The sequence below is a fragment of the Vanacampus margaritifer genome, chromosome 7, assembly GCF_051991255.1.
Source record: "Vanacampus margaritifer isolate UIUO_Vmar chromosome 7, RoL_Vmar_1.0, whole genome shotgun sequence".
NCBI lineage: Eukaryota > Metazoa > Chordata > Actinopteri > Syngnathiformes > Syngnathidae > Vanacampus > Vanacampus margaritifer.
Genome location: NC_135438.1, coordinates 23,089,636 through 23,107,635, shown reverse-complemented (window position 1 = coordinate 23,107,635; position 18,000 = coordinate 23,089,636). Strand labels below are relative to the sequence as shown.

The following is an 18,000-nucleotide window of genomic DNA, read 5'->3' as shown; positions in this document are numbered from 1 at the left end:
CCATGACAATGTAAACAAAACTGGAAAAATTCCTGATCTGTACACATATATATATATTTATGCATATTTTGTGCACATTCAAAACAAACTTACAGTACTAAATACATCAACAGTATAAACATTTGATCACCTTATAAATAGGCAGTTTTGTCAAGTCAAGCCATCTTTATTTATATTGTGGAGAACTAAACTGATCAAGTTTATACTGTAGTCTTTATTAGAGTGGGGGAAAAGCTGTTCTTGAAGCTGCTGTTCTGTTGAAAGTAACTACAGTGTTCCTTTTTTCAGACGCAGATCCCCCCCCCCCCCCCCTTGTTAAAATAGTTTTTTTTTTGTCAACGTTGAGTCAATTGATGGATTTATTATAATTATTATTATTTTACTTTTTTTTTCTTTTTTTTGGGGGCATCTATCCATTAATTTAGTGTTTTTAGGTTGGAGTCTATCCCAAGTGATTTTAGGCAAGAGGTGGTGTATACCCTGGACTGAGCTGGCCCTATCATGCATGTTTTTGGAAAACTAGACTATCTACAAAAAAAAGACTACCTACAAAAAAACCTCACACAAGCACTGGAATAACATGCAAACTCCACAAACGAAGGCCGAAGCCTAAATTTAAAGCCCCAACCTCAGAACTGTGAGGCAGATGTGCTAATTACTCTTGCACCATGCCACATGTTTTTTTTTTGTGATCTGATCATCTGATGATAATTTAATGACTTCTTGGCAGTCAGGAGTTAGACACCTAGGGAGGACATGAGGCAGCTTTTTATAATGATACATTTTCTTTGTTATCAGAAGAGTTGAAAAAAGAATAAGCAGTACCAAACTGAGGTTTTAGCAAGGAAATCAAACATTCAACCTGACAGTCAGACCCAAGTTGCTATCTAAAAATAGAATGTCAAAAAGAAAATTGTGTATATCTAATGTGAGAGCAGTGTATGTGACCTTGATGAACCTCATTTATATGTAAACAAACAATGACTGCTCCATGTCATGTCAGTGGGTCTCCCTGAACATTGTGTTGTAGTGTATTTGAAAGCAGCTAAGTAATCCTGGATCAGAGCGGACAAAGGGCCCCAGAGTGCTGCTAGTGATGTAAGCACTATGTTTGACCCCCACTGCTCTCCCCTCACCCCTTTTCTGTGTTTGTGACAGTAGAGGATCACTGCTGTAGTTGACTGTCAAGACTGCATAACGGCACATCACATGTTCTAAGGTCGGGCCGATCACAGTCCATCGGCTGCGTCTCAGGGGCCAGCTGATGATGACCTCACACGCAGCGGAAAGAAGAAAGTATTGACCAGTCCTCTGCAGAGGAATGTGCTAAGCCGTAAGGAGAGGAGAGGTTCTTTGAATTTTTGCAACGTAGTAGAACAGACTGGGAGAATTTTGTTAGCTTCTTTTGATTATATTTTTTTGTCCATTTATGCTTGGGAGGCAACGTTAGCTCATGTGAGTATGACTGGGTAAACATTTACTCAGTTCACGCCTCTGATAGCGTGCCCTAAAACAAAAGTGACTGTTCGCTTTACCTGCAGGTGTCAAAATTACCACATCTGCTGAGAACGAAGTAAGTACATGTGCTGTGTTTCTTCAAAAATGACCAGCAACAGTATGACCAATAACGTCTGGCTTTTGACTGAGATTGTCGGTTTCTTTTAGTGCGTACGTGTACATTCATCATGGATTCGCTGCAGAACTCCAGTCAGATCATGTGGGGACTGAACACTCGTTTGAAGGGCTTTCTGGAGCAGGTGAACAGGCTGCAGGAGACCAACCAACAATTGGAAGCGCAGATAGCTGAAAGGGGCATGAGAAACACTTTGCGCTCTCAGGAATGGTCCAAGCAGGAAGAAGCTGTGAATGAACTGCGTGCTCAGGTAAGACAAATTAATATTTAAACAAGAGTGTGTGTGTCTGATCCACCTGTTTGCTGGCAAAAATAATTTTGCACTTAAAAACACCAACTCAAGACTATCCTGACTGATAATGAGGCTGTGTGACTGTGTACAATTCAGTACTGTCATACAGGGACGCACCATTTTATGACACTTTACACGAAAGGCCAAGCCCCTAACACATGCAGTTGCAAACATAAATCTTTGCACTGTTATCAATGCAACAGCACCATGCAAATAACTTTTCTTCTCTGGCCATAAAGTTGTTTGAATGCTCAGATACGATGAATGAAAAATGTGTGCAAGTGCAAGCAAATTTGAACCATTTGAGCACTTTAATGTGTAACTACATCTCATTTAAAGGGATACATAAAGTTCCTAGTTTGTAAGAAGTTCATTTTACTTGTGTGTGAGCTACAATGCAAACATTGTGAGTCCATAATACAAAAGTAATCAAAGCTGTTTCTAGTATAGCTGATTATGCAATTATGAAACTCATTATATGTACTTGGAACTGAGCCAGAGAGAGAAACATGAAGGCCAGCTGTCAGACATGAAAACAATTAGGAACTATCCATCCATCCTAGACATCTGCAATTTCGGGAGAAATTACGTGTGAACGTTGAAAAGCTGAAATGTAAAAACAATGAAGCATGTGGAATGATGTGGAATTATTTGGAATGATTGTGAATTATATGAAATGATGGTGATATTAGAGGTGAATTTTGTGAATATGAATAAAAAAAATTGATGTTTTGAATGATTTAAACATGTTAAAGTTGGAATACGGTAGTTTGAATTGGTTAAGTAATGTTGAGGGAGAAGTGAATGTAGAATATGCCCGAAAATGGAATTTTTTGTATGTGAAAAATGTTAGCATGTTAAAAATCATTCCCAAGGTAAATTGAATGAGCTGAATTAATTACATTTATCATAGAAATTATGTAAACGTGTACCAGTCGGAATGAATGGTTAACAACCTGCTGAAAAATGTGCCTCATTGGGAATGAATGGTGAATTTTTGGGTGAAAATTTTTAGAATTTTAGAAAAACTGTTTATAATTGGGATGCAAGAAATACTCCCCCCATAGCATGATTTTTGGGGAATATGCTGAAATTTGAATGATGTGAATTGGATGAATTATGTTGGAGGAGATGCATGTAAAAAAAGTAAAGGAATTTAAAAAAAATTTAAATAACATATGGCTTCCGCTTTCACCTGATAATCATATAAATCCCTTTATGGCATTAATGAATGTTTTTGTAATTTTTGCATGTCTCTGTTGATTTACTTTAATAGAGCAGCCAAAGGTTTGTAGCTATATTTCAATATGTTTTCACACTGTTAAGTAATACCAGTTTTTTTTTCATGTTTTTGCAAGCACAGCAGCTTTAAATGCTTGCTGCTTTTCATGCCTTTCATATTTTTGCTTTTGGTCTTATTTGGTGCACATTAATTTATCCTAATCATCTGCTAACACATTAAGTAGTTTTTGATCCACTGATCTCGCAGGGCTTATGAAGGCTCAGGAGTATTGAGTGCATTGAAACCCACACATAATGAGTGCACTGTACGCTTAATCCTATAAACGGTTTGCATATTCCTTGTACTTTATTTGGCTCTCCTTAAACATATACGGGTGTGTCTTGTCCCGGATATGTTCTGCATTCATGCTAAAACAAATGTGGAAAACTTCAGCAGCGACAGTTGATTTTTGTGATGAATTTGAGATCACAATCTGTTATTTAATATTTTATTTATTTTTATTTATTTATATATTTTAACTCTTAGAATAAGAAGTCAATATTCAGATTCAACTTCCTGCCCAAGGTAAATTCAAGCGCAACAATGCTACTAATACACTTCTTATTTAATTTATGTTCAATGAGAACTTACGTAAGAACTTTATTATTAAAAAGAAAATAACAAAAGTGGAATGACAGTAAGAAGACTGGTCAACTAACCCTGCACATCTGACTAGTTACTAAAAACTAGAGCTGTCAAACAATTACATTTTTAATCAGATTAATTACATTTTAGGATTTTGATTAATCACGATTAATCCCTTAATTAAAAATACTTTTTTTTCTCAACATTTTTTGCCCACCAAATTTGAAGAGGGGATGGAGCTGTCAACTGATCACCACCTGGTGGTGAAAGATGCTGGTCCAACCTGGCAGACCAAAACGGATAATGGATGGATGGATGGATGGATGGATGGATGGATGGATGGATGGACTGACGGACGGATGGATCGATGGGTGGATCAATTAATGGAGCAATGCATTGGGTTGGGGTTTTTATTGTCTTTGTTTTGTTTTGTTTTGTTTGTTTGCCTTGCTAGGTTTGCAAACTACTGATGGAGAATGCCCAATTAGCATTGCAATCTGAAGGCATGAAGTCGAGAGCGGCTGCCATCCAGGCCAGGTCAGCTCTATGTGCCTGCACCATCTCGAAAAGTTGCCAGCCATTTACTGTATTGGTCTTTGAACTATAACAGGGACAGGCAAATTTGATGAGAGCAAGTGTCACAAAAATGGATCCCCATTAGGCCAGATTGTGAGCATACACCATAAAGGGCAAACATTTGCTGTATATAGTATTTTGTAAATAATATTTTATTAATTCAAATGGATGCATGATATAATTTTCATTTGCAAGTGAATAATGCTCAAGTCAACATGAATGAGCCCTTACAATTTATTATTTTCCAAACTACACTATTAAATTTAATTTGTTGGCAAGTGGCACTGGTCGTGTAAAGAAAACTCATCATGCATGTCAAGTGAAATGTCAATAGCTCTTGTAAATATATGTCTCGTGTTGAATTAGGAATACCCCATTCTTCAAATGTTTGTACAGAGAGTGACTACAGTAATAATATTCTCCATGCACGTTACAGGTGTGACACGGAAGAACGTAACACCATGTGTCTGGAGCAAAAGGTGGCTGTGCTGAGGGAGAAAAAGAAAAAGACTGAGCAGAGCAACATGATTCTGCAGGCAGACATTCATCACTCTATGACAGAGCTTCAGGATATAAACCAAGAGTATCAGGTCATTACTTTTCTGTACATAAGTAATAAATCGTTGGCGTCGGACCGAAACCTCATAAGTCACAATTAGCAAATTCCCTATTTTCTCCAAAATCTTTATTTCTAGTCAGTGTAATTTTTACAAATTTTTGGCCAATTTTAAGTGCTGAAAATGGCTTTCTCTCTTTGTTGCTGCAATGTTAATGGCTGAACAAATCTGCCATTTTTGGGATCTCCTGAAAAGTGACGATTTTGGAGGTGCAAGGTTTTGGCCCAACGGCAGTGATTTCACACGTTTATTTATACCTTTTCTTTCTTAATGTAGAGCTTTAGGTAGTTAAAGCCCAATAATATCAAAAGAGTGAGTATTTTTAATAACAAAGTATCATAAGAGTACTTTCAATATATTTTCATGTAACCTTAATTAAATAAATTACTTGCTGCAAATTAAAACAATGATAAAAGCATAAATAGTCTAGTTTAGTGTGTTGGTAAATTTGGTAAATGTGCTACACCTCCTTGGGTGCGCCAGTGAACACGCTCCCCAGCGCATCTTCAATCTGGTGACAAAAAGTAGACTAGATTTTAGACTAGCAAAAAATTGTCTATCCAGTGGTGTAAATGCAATTTTGGTGGGTTCGATTGAGGTGCAGGCAGACAGATTCGACGCTCCACAGACGTGTGTGGTTGATGTCATCTATTTCATTCATAAATATATCAACAACGTGGGCCAATCTCTCTGAATCATTGTAGAAATCAGAAATCATTTAATGAATTGCAATCAATATCATTTTAATCGCACTGCGCTGTGCTGACTCTTTGGAGGGGGGTGGATGTCATACATGGTCTTAGGGGTAATTAAGGCGGTCTCCAATTGACCTTGTCACATTCGCCACCGACTACATCATCCACAAGGCGAAATCTTGCAATTTACCTGCCGATGTCCTGCACGGACCCCAACAAGTCTATTTCTGTTTCTGCAATGTGACGCCATTGTATGCTCCGACCACCATGATTTTAATGCAAATGAGGGATGCCGCTACGATTGGTAGGGATACGGCTGAGTTCCATCTTTTACGCCCAATTCTACCTGTGCAAGTTATTATGGAAAAAAAAAGAAGAAAAAAAACCCACCATCCATGTGCAGAATAGCGCTTTGCAGTAGACTTGCCCTAGGAACGAAAATACAGCCCTGCGTGTGGAAAGAATGTTTTTTCTTATTTTGATTACACAATATGCCAGCAAGGATTAATAGCTATAGTTAGATCATCACATTGATTGCACAATTCTTATTGCATGAGCTGGTTATCTGCGATTGACTACTGACTACTATTGATCTGCTCAGCCTCGCCCATGTTAAAATGTGTGACCGGATGGTCTTAACTGGCTTCAACCCGAAAGTGTTGTGTAGATAGACAGGAGGACGCTAAGCTACGACAGATTACAGCGACACAACGTTCTAAATATAATTATATTTACTTTTTGTTGATGCTGACAGCACATTCATTTTGGGCACTTTTTATCTTATCCCTTCATGCCTGTTCAACCCTACTTCAATTTTGGTACAGTCCTGCCCAAGTGAGAAAACAAATTGCTCAAAGAGGATTTTCTCATGAGCATGCATGCATGCCCAACATGGAAAATGGTATTTCATTTTTATAGCACCTTTTCACCTTATAAGGCCCTCAAAGCACTTTACATTCGACTACTCATTCACCTACTGATGAGGCAGCATCAGGAGCAACTGGAGGTTCAGTGTTTTGCTCAAGGATACTTCGATGTGGTCACAATCAGAGGTGGGTAGTAATGAGTTACATTTACTCCGTTACATTTACTTGAGTAACTTTTTGGAAAAAAATACTTCTAAGAGTAGTTTTACCACACAATACTTTTTGCTTTTACTTAAGTAGATGTGTGAAGAAGAAACGCTACTCTTACTCCGCTATATTGGGCTACACTAGTCGTTACCCGCCGCCCCATTCATACATTAGGTGTCAAAGTCCGGTCCTCTAGGGTCCGAGTCCTGCATGTTTTAGAGCTTTCCCATGTTCAACACAGCTGAGTCATATTTAAGATCATCAGCAAGCTCTGATCATTGAATTGGGTGCGGTGGAGTAGAGAAACCTTGAAAACATGCAGGACTCAGGCCCTCGAGGACCGGATCTTGACACATGTGCATTAGATTTATCGTATTTTCACGTCAGCACTCCACTTGACTGACTGTGTGAGAGCATTTCCGCGGACCCATTGCTTATATACAGGAAATTTGGCCCTGGTTGAAGACTGGCAGGCATGATGAGAACCCGAAAGAGTCAACTGAAAGATGACTTCTTGGTGCTTTTTCTTTAACTGCCACCGATGGTCGTTGCATTGTGGTTGTTGATGGTCGAGTTACACCACAATTTGTGAATGGATTGTGCATGCTTGGGCTAGCGTGTCTGCTTGCACTGTTGTTCGACTCAAAAAGTATTTATTAATTTTTTTTGTGATGTGGAGATACCAACATTTCCACATTATTTATTGTTTTTGTCTGATGACATTGTTTTTAAAAACAAATCAGACTTCCTTTTCAAGCAGTTACTCGGTACTTTAGTACTCTTTTCAGCAAACACTTTTTTAGTTGTACTTGAGTGATTTTTTTTTTTTTTGATGACTACTTTTTACTTTTATTTGAGTAATATTATTTTTGAAGCAACGATACTCTTACTTGAGTACAATTTTTGGCTACTCTACCCACCTCTGGTCACAATAGCATGGGAACGAACCCACAAACATTGGATTGCAAGATGACCACTTTACCACTGAGCCCCACTGCCAAGTGGAACATGGCAACATTTTATGATTTACATGACCCCCCACAAAATGCAATAAACCAGTGGTGTGTTTTTCGTGTAATCCTTCTTACTAACTTGCTAAATAACTCAAAACCTAAGACATGACACCAAGACAAATAGGTGCATGGTAAATATTCCATTACAATTTTGTGTGCCTGAGTGTGTGTATTCTTCCATTTTGCCTAGTTTGTACACACCGTAATTGAACTGCCATTGCATTGTTCACAAACAGTCCCTGTGTGCCTCCAACTCTTACTTCCCACTTCCATCTTCTCTGCTGCATCCCGCTCCCTCCCTCCTGCCCCCTCCCCTCTGGTTGGCTGCTTGCAGGCAGCCCGAGCTCTGCAGCTGCAGCGATCCCCCTCATGTGATGCTCTGTTAGCAGCAACTTCGGTAGCAGGTAAACAGGAAGAGGATGGCGCAGGGATGGAGCTCACCAAACTCCTCGACCAAATCAGAGCTCAGTGCAACCTGAACCAACTTCCCAACCTGGGCTCACATTCGCTTTACAGCTATCCCGGGCCGAGCCAGTCTGAAGCTGGAGCTGCTGCTGCACCAACAACACACATCGAGGTACATACAGTATGTCTTCCTGAATCATCACTCATCATTTGGATTTCCTGCTGTGATGTGTTGTGAGACTCAAGGTTAGCCCATAGTAGATTGTGTTTCAGGACTCACGCTATCTCTGTCTGCTATGACACAGTAAATGTCTGTCTTTATCTGTCATATGTTTACTTCAGTCTATTCAGTTCATTTGCAGGGACAGTTTCCCACAGTTACTTTGCTTACAATCACTCACTAGAACTTTGTGAATTAGCCAATCATACAGCATGTTGTTTCTTTTTCTTTTTTTTTTTATCTGTGGTGTATAATTGTGAGTAAATATTCACATCATTTAAAAGACACACAACATTGAAACAGTCTCACTCAAGATGGAGGGATTTTTTTGTTTGTTTGAATATGTAAATATTGTCATAGCTGAGGCACGGCATGAGTGTTTGGCTGTATCTTTGTGGGTGTGGATGGGTGTGAAAGCAGCTGTACAGTGTGTCAACACAGCTGGCACAACTGCGAGTGAATACAAACTCAAAGGTTGGCACTTCAACATTCCCACAATCAAGAGCACACAACCTGTGACTTATTTTCTTTGGACTCTGTCCCAGTTGGAATTGTGTAGGTTTGGAAAGAGTCCCCATTGTGCCTTTTTTCCGTTCATTTTCTATGAATCTGTTCAAAGAATCCACACCAGACACTCTATTAACACATATGAACCTTCTTTACTCCCATCTCAGGAGGAAGCAGCATGGACACAGGTCAGCCTGGGCAGCAATGCGCTAAGGGAGGCTCGGGCAGAGTTAGCTGAGGCTCGGATGCAGTGGCACTCCCTTCAGGTGGAGATTGAGACCCTGCATGCCTTGGTAAGGAAGCACAAACATCCAAACCATCTTACTTGAGATGGCACAACAACTTTACATCACATATGAAACTAATAACAAGAAATACTTATGATCGCACTCAATTTATCCGGCTAGGATGCCATTCATGTATTATTCCACTGAGCTGTGACTCACATTTCTTTTGATGTCTCAGCTTTTTGCACTGGTATTGCCAGTGATTACTCTAAGCTCCAGTCTACACAACAAATAGCCAGTGTTAGATTAACACCGAGAGTGTTTAATCTAACACTAAAAACGTGTTTATATGTGTCCACACCAATGAGTGTAAATCTGACACTTTTCAGTGTTACTTTTTCACACTTAACCAGTGTTACTCCAACACTGTATAGTGTTAACAAAAATCTACACTGGTAAACACTGAGTAGTGTTGAAAGTACTATATATATAAAATAGTAACATTAAACCAAGTAAAATTATCTTTGTCAAACTACACTTAACTCTGGTGTTTAAACACTTAAGAGTGTATTACACTAGTGTCAGTGTTAAAAATATAAACGGCACTTAATTTATATAGCACTTTTCCACCTTGCAAGGCCCTCAAAGCGCTTAACATTTTGACTACTGATGATACAGCATCAAGAAAAACTCTGGATTCAGTATCTTACACAATGCTACTTCGACTGGCCTGGGATCAAACCCACACTCAAGACAACCACTCCACTGCTGAGTCAGTCACACCAAACTAAAAACATGAACTGGATGTATCATTGTTGAAATGTCGACAGTACGCTGGAAAATTGGAAAGTTTCTCCTTCACTGGAAATAAGGGTGTGGTCAATTTTACTTTTTTATCCCAACTGTGTTCAAATAACACTGCTTACTGCCTATTTATTTGCTTCCTCGTACCAAACATTAAATATATCTGCATTTATGTAAGCTAGTGAACCAAACCTCAAAACACCAACAGACAATCAGCAGAGAAAAGTCCATTATTCTGAGGCAGCTAACCAAATGTGCCACAGTGCGGCTGTGGAGGACAACATTCGCGTCACTCTATGATTCTTACAACTGGACCCTTGTTGCTTCTCCAGGAGAAAGGCCTGGAGAACTCCCTCCAGAACACCCAGCAGCTGTACTCTAGTCAGCTGCAGGAACTTTCCCAGGTGATCGCTGGGCTGGAGGGTGAGCTGGAGCAAGTGAGGAACGGACTGGCCACACAGCGTCTGCGCCACAGCCAGATGCTCAACACAAAGATCCGACTGGAGCGAGAGATCTCCACTTATAGACGACTGCTGGAACGGGAAGAGGGCAGGTGAGGGATGAGAGGCTCAGAGTGTGGTTCAAAGACGGGAGAAACCAGGGAGGGGTTATTGGTTTCAGCAATCAAGTACAGTCACGACTCACACACTGTAAAATCAATGCTTTTCATTTGATTCAGGCAAGCAGCACATCCTGTCTGAGCTCATATTCACTGCTTGCACTCACCTGTTTTATTGGGGGATTTTGTTTTTCCTCATAGGGCTTCTTGGAAACAATATATTTTATTCTGTGGAAAACAAAAGCGTTGTCTGTACAACTTTACAGACGCAGGAAATAGCTTGTATAATCTTGCAAGGTGTTTCGTAATGTCCTTGACATGCCAGAGCAAGCATAATTAATAAAGAACAGTAATTATCACAGCTTTTGTTCTAGTGGTGAGGCGTCATTCTATTGCATCATTGGAGACATACTGAACAAGAAGTGCCTTGATAGAGGGGAAGTGGGTGGTCTGGGATTCACGTATTAAACTTAGTACATCAATCCTGGCATCTATAGCATTGAGTTGATTTGTGGAAGGTGACGTCATACAACAACACACTGACTCGTTTGGACTTGCCTTGATCATTACAGTTGTCTTTTAGAAATCATTTCTACAATGGATGGATGGATGGATGGATAGAGTTCCTTTGTTGATGTCTCCAGCAATAATGTCACCACTTGAAGACAAACACGTTCACATTTTCTGATTAGTAACCTAGCGCAGGCGTGTCACTCACTTTCATCACTGGGCCACATCGTATTTATGGTTTCACTCTGATTCTCAAATCAACATTATTTATAGAGCACTTTAAAGAGATATTTGCCCCATTTAACCACGTTCAACAGTAGGAAGATAATATTTGTCTATAATGAATGTGATAACTTTATTATTTTTCATTTACAATGAATTTTTTTAAAACACATTTTGCCACTTGCTGTCGACTGAAGTTGACGTAACACGTGTTCAGGAAACAGGCAACGACCAATCATCGCTCAGTTTGCCAACGTCACATGACCAAACACAGAAAACAGGTAAGCCGTGATTGGCCTGTGCTTTGAGCACCTGCGATGTCATTTTCAGTACACAGCAAGTGGCAAAATGTGTTTTAAAGGTGTTTTGTACATTAAAAATACTGCCTTTATCAAAATAGTTATAGACAAAATATTAACTTTGCATTGCTTTAAGAAAACAACCACACCTAACCACAACTACATACAAAGTGCTGTACATAAAGTAAAAATCAGATATGTACTGATGGCAATTATGATGTGAAAATGATCTCAATTATTACATACACACATTTTATTCAACATTTCATCATAATTTTATCTATCCATCCATCCATCAATTTTCCGAATATCGTAAATAATTTTGGTAGAGATTTTCAGCCATAATGAATGGAACTAACTATTTAGCTAGAAACATGAAGTACACACATTTGATTTCATATAGCGGCCCATTAAAAAAATTATGCAGCTTTCAGTTCTGGTCCATGGGCCTTGAGTTTGACCATCTGTGAGTTAGGGGACGTTTACTGAAGTTTTAGTTCATCATTGAGCTGAAAATCAAAGTTTCAATACCAGACTTAAACACATCAGTTCACACTGACAATGTTTGTTTATACCCCCAAATTTGTGGTAATCACTCGACCAAAGAAGAAAACTGAAAAATAAAAAAAACATGCATGTTGGTGGATGGCAAGTGACATGAGTAATAGTTACAAAGCACACATCCTCATGGGAGTGTTACTTGTTTCCTGCAGGTGCATGGGCCACAGTGAGCAACAGATGCGCTTGCAGCTCTTCAGATCGTCTTTGCTGGAATCGAATGAAAAAAGTGTGGAGAATAGTTTCAGTGACCCCACTATCACACCAGATGAACCGAAATCCGAGCCTCTGCCTGAAACAACTCCACTAATACAAGAGGACAACAAGCCAAAGCAAAGCTCCCTACTCCATCGGCCACAGAGTCTTGTGATCCTCACAGGTAACATGTACACAAATATCACTGTCAAGACCCCATTCATCATCCGAGTCTTCTTCCAGAACCAGAGCAAGATAAATATTTACCAATCTCCACTGTGAAGACTCAGGAGATTCTTCTGGGCAACATAGTGCAGGAGAGTGCAGAGGGCCGCGGCACTGTTGAGTAAGTGGTGTTTTCCCCCTGTTTAACTCTTTCAGACGTTTTCAGAAAAGGGATGCCGTCAGTGCCAGCCGATTTAAGCATTTTGAATGATCTTTCAAGGTCCACAGAAAAATTTGTGTTTGGACTATGGAAACACACATACTACCAAATGAAAGATTGAACTCTCATCTTTCATCAGAAAAAAAAAGTTTGTTTCTACATTATTCCGTTTTTCAGTAATCAACAATAGAAAATGGTTAGTTTCACCCAAATGCTCTGTTTTGAAACAAAAAACGGAGAAATCAAGCTTTTTGTGAAACGATATTATTTTATGCACTCTAGTGGATTTGACACCTTTTTTTCCATGAATGATGCCACAAACACCTAAACAGTGCTTTACTTCTGTAAAACACTACCACCAACAATGAAAAAGTGTTTTTTGATAGCAAAATACGTTTATTTACATTCAACAGTGTAACAATTTGACAAAACAATTTGGCAAACTATTTACAAATGTGTGCAACCGTGGTACTATTTACAATTGTGTGGATGTTTCAAATACAGTTTTTCTTTTTGTAACACTCCCCTGCGTGCAAGTGGACGCAGCAGGATTTGCACAACAGATTAGTTTTACTGCGATTGCCCCTTAGCGTGCAGACGCTACACTTTCTTGCTGGCTTTTTTTTCCGGGGAATAGCAAGTATATACTGCAGTGTGTGTTTGGCCATGTTGCCATCAAGTCTACTCTCAGGATCATGATACGGTGACGTTACGGTGGTGTTATGTCTGGCTTCCTCATTGTCCTTTAGTTCCTATACCGGGTGGTTGATCCATCTTATCCGCTCCATTCATGGTGGCATCTTAGTCCATAACCAGTGTCTTCTCCGTGATCAGACTGTACCCACTCCTCCGATGAATATGCATTGGACTCGGGGCACTCTTCGTCGTCCGATTGAACGTCCGCCTGAGCAGAACTGCTCGGTTGTGCTCCACGTTTTCCGGCGTTAGCATCGCTAACCGGTGAGGCTTTATGACGTGATCATAGCCGCCGCGTCAACGCTTCCAACTTCGGCGTCAACCTCGGAGTCACCATCATCATCATCGTCGTCATCAATGTGCTCTTTAGCATTGGTCGATGCTTTTCGTCTTTGAAAAAAATGCTCAAACGTGAGCTGCTTGCAACCGGTCGCCATTATGGCTTCCTCAACCATTGTCCCCTCAACACTCTAGCTCCGCCTCACGTCTTCTACTGACGCCTACCCAATCTTGTCCAAAGAGAGTCATCTAGGGGCCAAAAATAGGCATTATACTAACTAGATCTGCTTGATACTTTCAGCACAGCTGGCCAAGGCTTTCCTCCACCCGTTTCCCAAAAAAAAAAAAAAAACTTGGTGAACGTCTTTTAACGTCTTTGGCGCTCCTCCGCAGGATTTTACTAAACGTTATTTAACGTTTTTGGCAGTCAAAGAATTAACTGCTGCCAGCACCAAATTCATTTTCTGCCACGTCATACTTAGAAATCACTTTCCACTAGAGACTGATTCCAACAGATAGTGTTTTTCAATTAAAACAATAGTTTTCTGCTTCTTTTTCCCACATACTGATGTCATAACACCGCAAAATTCCAAACTGTCACGCATTGATTGAATGCACTTTTATGAAGTCATCAGCCTACAGAGCAACAACGTACCTCCCCACCCCGCCTTTTACACCCTGAGCAATTTGTGAGGCACACAAACGTCTGCTGCTTTAGGTTCCCATGAGTGATTCATTTTCAAGGTGCTTGGGAACTGTTCTGCCCTTTCATGACTTTTGTTTGATGTTGCGAGTCCCGCCTGGCGTGGTGTCTTTAAGGTGTGGCACCTGCTGTTGACAGACCAGACATGAGTGGAATTTTTATTGATTTTTTGTAAATGCCTCAGGCGCCTGAAGCCACATACACATACATGTACAACAACTCACAGGACTTTCCATAAGTACTTATGTATCTTGACACCTCATAATGTTTCGGTTGTCTAAACACGGACTTAAACACTGTTTTGCTTGACTGAGATGTCATTCAAAGACCTATTTTTGCTCATATCAGATGGTGATTGATGTTTGATAATGTCTGTTACATACTTTGTTCCCTCTTACCTAATTAATACAGTCCTACTTACCTTTTGGAGATTATGAGTGCAGCAAAACTATAGATGCAGTACATATAGCTAAAAGTTATACAGTGTATTAACCAGGGGTAGGCAAACTCGGTCCTCGAGGGCCAGAGTCCTGCAGGTTTTCCTCTTCCAACACAAGCTGATTCCAATCAACAGGATCGTTATCAGGCTTATGCAGAGCTTGCTGATGTGCTCATATATCAGCTGTGTTGGAGAAGGGAAACATCCAAAACCTGCAGGACTCCAGCCCTCGAGGACTAAGTTTGCCCACCCCTGGTATAAACTGTCACTTTCAATGCCAAACCAACATACAAACAATAACTAAAATCTAATTGACCAACATTTGTTATAACAAAAATGCTGAGAAAAAGAATGATGTCTTCTTAGTTTAGTTTAGTAATAATTATGTAGAAGAACAGTTTGATTCAAAATTAATCAAATAACAAATCTCACTTTGTCATTCTTTAATCATCAACTACTGCTTTAACCCCACTACTGCTGTTCAGAAATATACAGTATTTCAGTTCCACTCAAATTTTAACATATCACATTCAGGTTCCCGGGTGAAAACCAACACCCCATGAAACCCCTTTTTAGCGCACCTGTCCTACAATTTATGCCAGGATAAAAGCAATTCAGGTTCAATTTAGATGAAGCCCACCAGTGTTTGTCTATTTACAGATTTATTTAATTTTTTTAACCAGGAAGTAGAAATCTACTGAAATAAAATTGACAACAGTACAAGATAATTTATAAAGAAAATAGTGGGGCCATCTTGATAGCTAGCTTGTGGCTAACACATGACAGGGATTTAATGACAACAAATATTTTTTGGGGTGGTGAAGAGAAAGAGTCAGCAGCTTACTAGCTAGCAGTTAGTACACGACACTACAAAAGGACATCCGGGCGTCCAGTGGTGTTTTATAAATTCATGAAAGAGTCAAATTTAATTGTTTTTCATGGGACCAATTAGCATTAGTTGAAATACATTAAATAATTCAAATATATGGCATCTTTGAGTAAAGTATCTTGAGGCCTGGCCGAGTGTCCTCTTTTTTTGGAAATGAAAATATAATCACGCTATTAAGAAGAAAAAAAAAACAATAGTACATGATCATTTATAAAGAAAATTGTCTTTTTTTTCCTTCTTTTCTTAGCAACAAGGAGCCATCTTGCTAGCTAGCTTGTGGCTAACACAAGACATAGGGATTATTTAATGCGAACAAAAAACAAAAACAGGAATTAGAAATTTAACACAAATATTTGCATCAGTAAAAAATTGGGGGGGGGGGGGGATGACAACAAATATTTTGCGAGGTAGTGGGGGCGGGCATTCAGTGGTGTTTTATAAACTCATGAAAATGTCCAATTTTAATTGTTTTTCATGGGACCAATTAGCATGTGTTGAAATACATTAAAATAGTTCAATTATGTGGCATCTTTGAGCAAAGTATTTTGAGGCCTGGCCGAGTGTCCTTTTTTTTGGAAATGAAAATACAATCACGCTATTAAGAAAGAAAGAAAAAACAACAGTACATGATAATTTATAAAGAAAATAGTCTTTTTTCTTCTTTTAGCAACAAGGAGCTATCTTGCTAGCTAGCTTGTGGCTAACACAAGACATAGACAAGACATTATTGAATGTGAACAAAAGACAAAAACAGGAATTAGAAACTTAGCAGACAAATATTTGCATCAGTACAAAATTGGGGGGGAAAATGACAACAAATATTTTTTGGGGTAGTGGGGGGGGGGGAGTCAGCAGCTTACTAGCTAGCAGTTAGCACACAATGCTACAAATACATACATACTCATCTATATAGTCATCAATATGCACAAATTTCACTATTTCTCCAGGACGGAAAAGATTGACAAGGTGATCAAGCAGTGGGAGAACTCGTTCTTCAGGGGCAATCCGAAACTCCGTAAGAAGTCTGTGTCCCTGCGCTTCGACCTGCACATGGCTGCAGCTGACGAAGGGTGTGCCCAGACTAAACAAGACAGCCTCCCGGATGTCGAGGTGCGGCTGGTCATGAAAAGATCTCGCAGCAGTGCAACTATCACACCGTAAATTGCGGCATCAACCATTGAGTGAATACAGGAGTTCCTGCCTTATACACCTGTCTGACATTGCGATATGCATAATGCATTTTGATTTGACACTGAAGTCCGTCTTGGATGACGAAATTCACTTGTACAGGAACCTTCACTTGTTTGCCAACCCATGGAATAGCTCAAAATAAAAACAGCAAATTTCAATGTCAAAACTAATTTTAAAAATATGTGGTGACAGCATTAATCTCCAAATGAATGTTGATATGAGCAACAACAAAAAAAGGTAACGTAATCCTTATTCAAATAAATGATTTTCCCCATTTGGTTTAAATGACATCGATACTAAAAAAATAAAGAAGAAAAAAAGAAAAGAAGCCCTCTGCCTTCTCTTCAGTTTTGTTTTTGTTAAGTGAGAAAGAAAGAATATGTTGGAAATTGAGATTGTGTATGACTAATTGAGGATTTTTCATTTTATTTTTGGTGTTCATTTTATTTTCATTGTCTTATTTGTTCATTCAATACACCACTGAAATTGTTTGATTTAGAGCTCATGTTAAATACCTGCTCTTTACAAATGGCAGTCGATTGAATCTACTCCTTTCATAAACTTTTGATATTGTGGTGATTTTATTCAAGGGAAACTCATGACATTGTGTAATTTATAGGTCCGCGAACGCTTGCACAGCTAAACCTTACTGCACTTAAAAACTCATTGCTGGGATATTGCTCTTATTCAAAGCATAAACTTTGGCACAGCCTCACGCGACACCCCGGTAGAGTAATTCAGTTTGTGGTCTGCACGCAGAACCCGTTTTAACCAGACGGTGGCAGCACTTGTACATATTTAGTGATGTGGTGTGCTATAGCAACTGTACGAACTGCAAAACGATATATTTTGCCCAGATGTGGTAATGCAACTTTGAATGCATTTGCATGTAGTCAAAAATAACTACAGGTACTTTACCGCTTAGGTGCCACTGTGCATTTCATTTCCATTAAATTCTGTTTCCTCTTTCAAGCATTTAAATGTGTTCTCGATGCAGTACTTGACTTTAGATTACCTAAAGATGCACACATTGTTAATTTGGAGTATGCATACGTCTGTAATTTATGAATGAAATATTTTGTTTTCAATTTACAAATAAAGAGAATATGCTGGTAGCTACCGTTTGTTGACATTGATTTCCTCTGA

General features: G+C 39.3%; 1 protein-coding gene across 3 annotated transcripts; it reads left to right on the top strand.

Annotated features, from left to right (window-relative positions):
• Positions 1-1,164: 1,164 nt before the first annotated feature.
• krt222 (keratin 222) lies at positions 1,165-17,969 on the top strand. 3 transcript variants are annotated; one of them, XM_077570989.1, is made up of 11 exons: positions 1,165-1,455; positions 1,542-1,573; positions 1,666-1,883; positions 4,247-4,329; positions 4,805-4,958; positions 8,101-8,343; positions 9,066-9,191; positions 10,262-10,482; positions 12,233-12,456; positions 12,516-12,618; positions 16,611-17,969. In XM_077570989.1, coding segments are annotated over exons 2-11 (1,587 nt in total). In that variant the 5' UTR covers positions 1,165-1,455; positions 1,542-1,572; the 3' UTR covers positions 16,825-17,969. The 3 variants fall into 3 exon arrangements, with proteins under 3 accessions (XP_077427115.1, XP_077427117.1, XP_077427116.1); XM_077570991.1 differs by lacking the exon at positions 4,247-4,329; XM_077570990.1 differs by lacking the exons at positions 1,165-1,455; positions 1,542-1,573; positions 1,666-1,883; positions 4,247-4,329 and adding an exon at positions 4,117-4,192.
• Positions 17,970-18,000: the final 31 nt, after the last annotated feature.